The sequence below is a fragment of the Austrofundulus limnaeus genome, unplaced genomic scaffold, assembly GCF_001266775.1.
Source record: "Austrofundulus limnaeus strain Quisiro unplaced genomic scaffold, Austrofundulus_limnaeus-1.0 Scaffold34, whole genome shotgun sequence".
In the NCBI taxonomy this organism is placed as follows: Eukaryota; Metazoa; Chordata; class Actinopteri; order Cyprinodontiformes; family Rivulidae; genus Austrofundulus; species Austrofundulus limnaeus.
Window position 1 is genome coordinate 527,090 of NW_013952436.1, and position 3,630 is coordinate 530,719.

At 40.8% G+C, this 3,630-nt stretch overlaps 1 protein-coding gene across 2 annotated transcripts in view; it reads right to left on the reverse strand.

Moving 5' to 3' along the window:
* nlgn3a (neuroligin 3a) overlaps positions 1 to 3,630 on the reverse strand; it is a 222,240-nt gene that overhangs the window by 22,703 nt on the left and 195,907 nt on the right. For both annotated transcript variants that reach the window (XM_014006068.1, XM_014006067.1), the window contains one exon: positions 1,602 to 2,391. In XM_014006068.1, coding sequence (XP_013861522.1) covers positions 1,602 to 2,391 — 790 coding nt within the window. The remainder of the gene's footprint in view (positions 1 to 1,601; positions 2,392 to 3,630) is intronic.

Genomic DNA, 3,630 nt, shown 5'->3' on the forward strand with positions numbered 1-3,630 from the left:
CACACACACACACACACACACACACACACACACACACACACACACACACACACACACACACACACACACACACACACATTTTTGTGTTTAGTTGCATATTAACTGCTCAGTCATTATTAATATAATATTTCATTACTGTTAAAGTCACAATTATGTCTAATACTTTGTTTTTTTAGGTCAGAATCAGAAGTAAAAYATCGGTGTCCTTTCTGTCTCAAAGTTCTTGTGGAAAGTCTTTCATCAGTGATGAACWATGTTAAGGTGAAAAGCTCTTCTCTTTAGCCTCTTTGGCCTTATCACTMACATGCAAGGGAGGAGTTTTTCACATCTATGTGTATAAAAGTGTTTTCCTTTTCAYCTGCAGAGCAGCCAGAACTTAGGCAGGCCAAGCAATGCGTATTGTCAGTGCTGTTTTGCAATGTTTTCAACAATTTTGGCTGTTCATGCTGGCAAACTGTTTGTGAAAAAATACATTACTGAAATCCATACCCGATCTCTTGGTGAATTTTTATCCTCCGCTACACCTTAGTCTTAAATTTATTTCACTGGAGCCATCTTGTTCATATCAACATGACTGTTCACATCTCCTTGTGCACAGACAACAACTTTAGAATGCACAAATCCCCCAAAGGCAGTCTTGAAAGCTTCGTGAAATGCAGCTTGACATTTTGTTGTCGTTCTCTGGAGAAAGCACAAGCATACAAACCTCTGTTTGGTTTGTAGAAAGCTGTGCATTATGCTGCAATTCTCAATTTTGTAATGCCATTTCACTCTTCCMATTGGCAGCCACCTCTCACTCATGTGTAGACTGCTGTCTTCCTGAAATATCTCACCTCCCACGAGATTTYAACAAGCCATTCTTCCTTCAGGGAGACCAGTTGAGATCCTTTTCATAATCTCGTAGACCCTTACAGTAAGAATCAAAGCCTGCCACTTTCAAGCCTTTTGCAGTGCAATATTGTCCTGTCATATACGACTGCAAAGGTCAATGGAAAAATACCATGCTACATCTTTGCTTCACGGTGACTCCCAGTTATTAAACTAAAGTGGTTCTCAAACAAATATGTATATGTTGTAATGCATGGCAAAGTTAAAATAAAGTTCCTCGTGAGATCTGTTAGCATTCAGAGTWTGTGTAAATGAAGTTTAGGTAATACCACACCAAATTTGGATCTGGAATCAGGTTGACTCCAAAGRTTGATCAGTTGTAGATGTGCATCAAAACACTTGCTGTATTCCATGAAACATTTTGCTACCACTGAAAGAGTTGACTCTAAAACTCAAAATCAATGTTTTAAACAAAAGTCTCAAGTACTCAGACCATTTGTTGGGGATGACTCAACTACTGTATAACCACATCAAATTCTATCTCATCATCTGTACAATCCTCTGAAGTATAACCCTTTTTGTGTTTGCTGAGATGATTAACTGCGGCAGCTGTCTTGAATCAGGGTGACTCTAAAAGTAAATTAGTTGTTGATATTCATCCAATGATTAGATTCTGAAAGTTGGATATTTTACYAACAAGAAAACAAAGAAGTCATTGGTCACCACACTCAATTAGATAGTCATGCCAAATTAAGTATAATCATTTTACTTACCCAGTTTTAGCAAAGTTTGTCCAGTAGGTCATGACCACAGCACTTAGCATGACATCATTTTTGGAGAAGTTGCATGGGAAAAGGTCAGTGGGACCAATCATAGGAATTCCAAAGACATAGGGCACTTCGTCCCCGTGGGCYGCGTCTGACCATGCAGGCTTCATGAGGCTCTGGCAGTGGTGGTAGAAGGCGTAGAAGTAGGTGGGTGAGCCATAACGAGCGTGAAGATCAGCCGTCACCACCGATGGCTCAACCCACTGGTGGTCGGTGAACAGAGCCACCAGGGTCTTCCGTCTGGTCTCTGGGTTGTCTCTGTCTGCCCAGTCTGTATACATGAACTTTATGGTTTCCCGAAGCGTGTCCTTTCCCTCAGGGTATCCATATAGGCTGTCCACGAAATCCGACACGGAGAAATCAAAATCGTTTCCAGACACGCCGTCTTCAGAATCCACCACGTTCTCCACGAATCGCAGCCCTTCGCCTTGGTTGACCCCCAGCATGATGTCGTAGTTGAGGAACTCGCCCTGCTCCATCAGGATCTCGGGGTCATCGGGAATAACATCACCGTCAATCACAGGCCCGAAGGCTACGTGGTACCTCGCAGGCTGGATGTCTTGCTCCACCAGCTCCCTGGAGCTYTTCTTTCGTAGACAGTCCACCATGTCCGACGTGTCCAGGACATTGCAGCCCACCTTTTCRGCCAGGAGACGCGTGTACTTGACCGGCTGGTAGTTGACCGCCCAGCTGGAGAGGGCTGACCCACTCTGAATGATTGCTCTGTGGAACAGACCTGCACAAGGACACAGGAAGAAAAGATAGGAGCATGCTTAGTGTGTTATTATTAAAGATGATGATTCATTYATGCACTACATTACATGAAGATGTTAATTTTGTTGCTGCTATGATCAAAAGGGGGCTGTCAGCTAGACGGAAGATAAGAAAAACAAAGGCCAGACAGAGCGAGTCCTCGTTGCCACACAGAACAATAATGGAATCATTGCTGCGATAATAAATGTGCAGATGGCCCAGCCTCTCAGACAGCTCCCAGACAGAGAGACAAATCAGCAATCTGTCTGTCAGACTCTCCTCTGCCATCCGTGGATATGTGCTATCTTAGAAATGTTACTTGTATTAAAATTTTCATTTGATGTATATTGTTGGAGCAAATGCTACCAGTATGGGTCAATAACCTTTGTTGCAAACAAAGCAATCCATCAAAACTGGCAAAACAATCAATACTRCAAAATATATGAATTCCCCCCTTGCTTGAAATGCTCTGCAGTTTGATTGAAAGCAAAACTAGAGATTGTATAAAACTTTCTGCATTTGATTCATTTTCTTGGCATCCAGTAATCACATTCACACGTCAATATTTGATTTCAGACCAGCAGCATCTCTAAAATTTATGTTTATTGCATCACTTTAGACATTAACAGAATAAGATCTCAAGAATCTTAAGATGTATTGTTTATCTGATGAAGTCTAAGAGTAACTGAAACAAAGTTTAGAGAAAAAAAAATAACCAAAATGCTGCACAGTATGACATTTGGCGTGATACCTGTTTTGGGTTTGTCATTTGAGCTGTTAAGATGTTTGTTAATACCCATTAAAATGACAATCATTTACCAGTTTTTCAGCTGCTGTTTAAAATAAAGGTTATGTTGGTAAACTTGTCACTTTAGCTACTTCAGTTTGTGAATCAGAGAAGGTTAAAGCAGTAGATGATTCCCATAATAAATTCATTGCAGGAAAACATTGCAAAAATCACTCATGTGCCATTATTTATGCATTACAGTATTTTGACACACTTCTATGTAGTGCCGCAAAATACATATACTCTAAGCACACACTTTAGTACTCTGACTGATGGGTAATGTAAGTTTGAACTTTACTGTTAATGTCAAACAAATCACTTATTTAGTTGTCCAGGTTTCATTTTATACACATACTCCTTTTTGCTTTCACACACACACACACACACACACACACACACACACACACACACACACACACACACACACACACACAC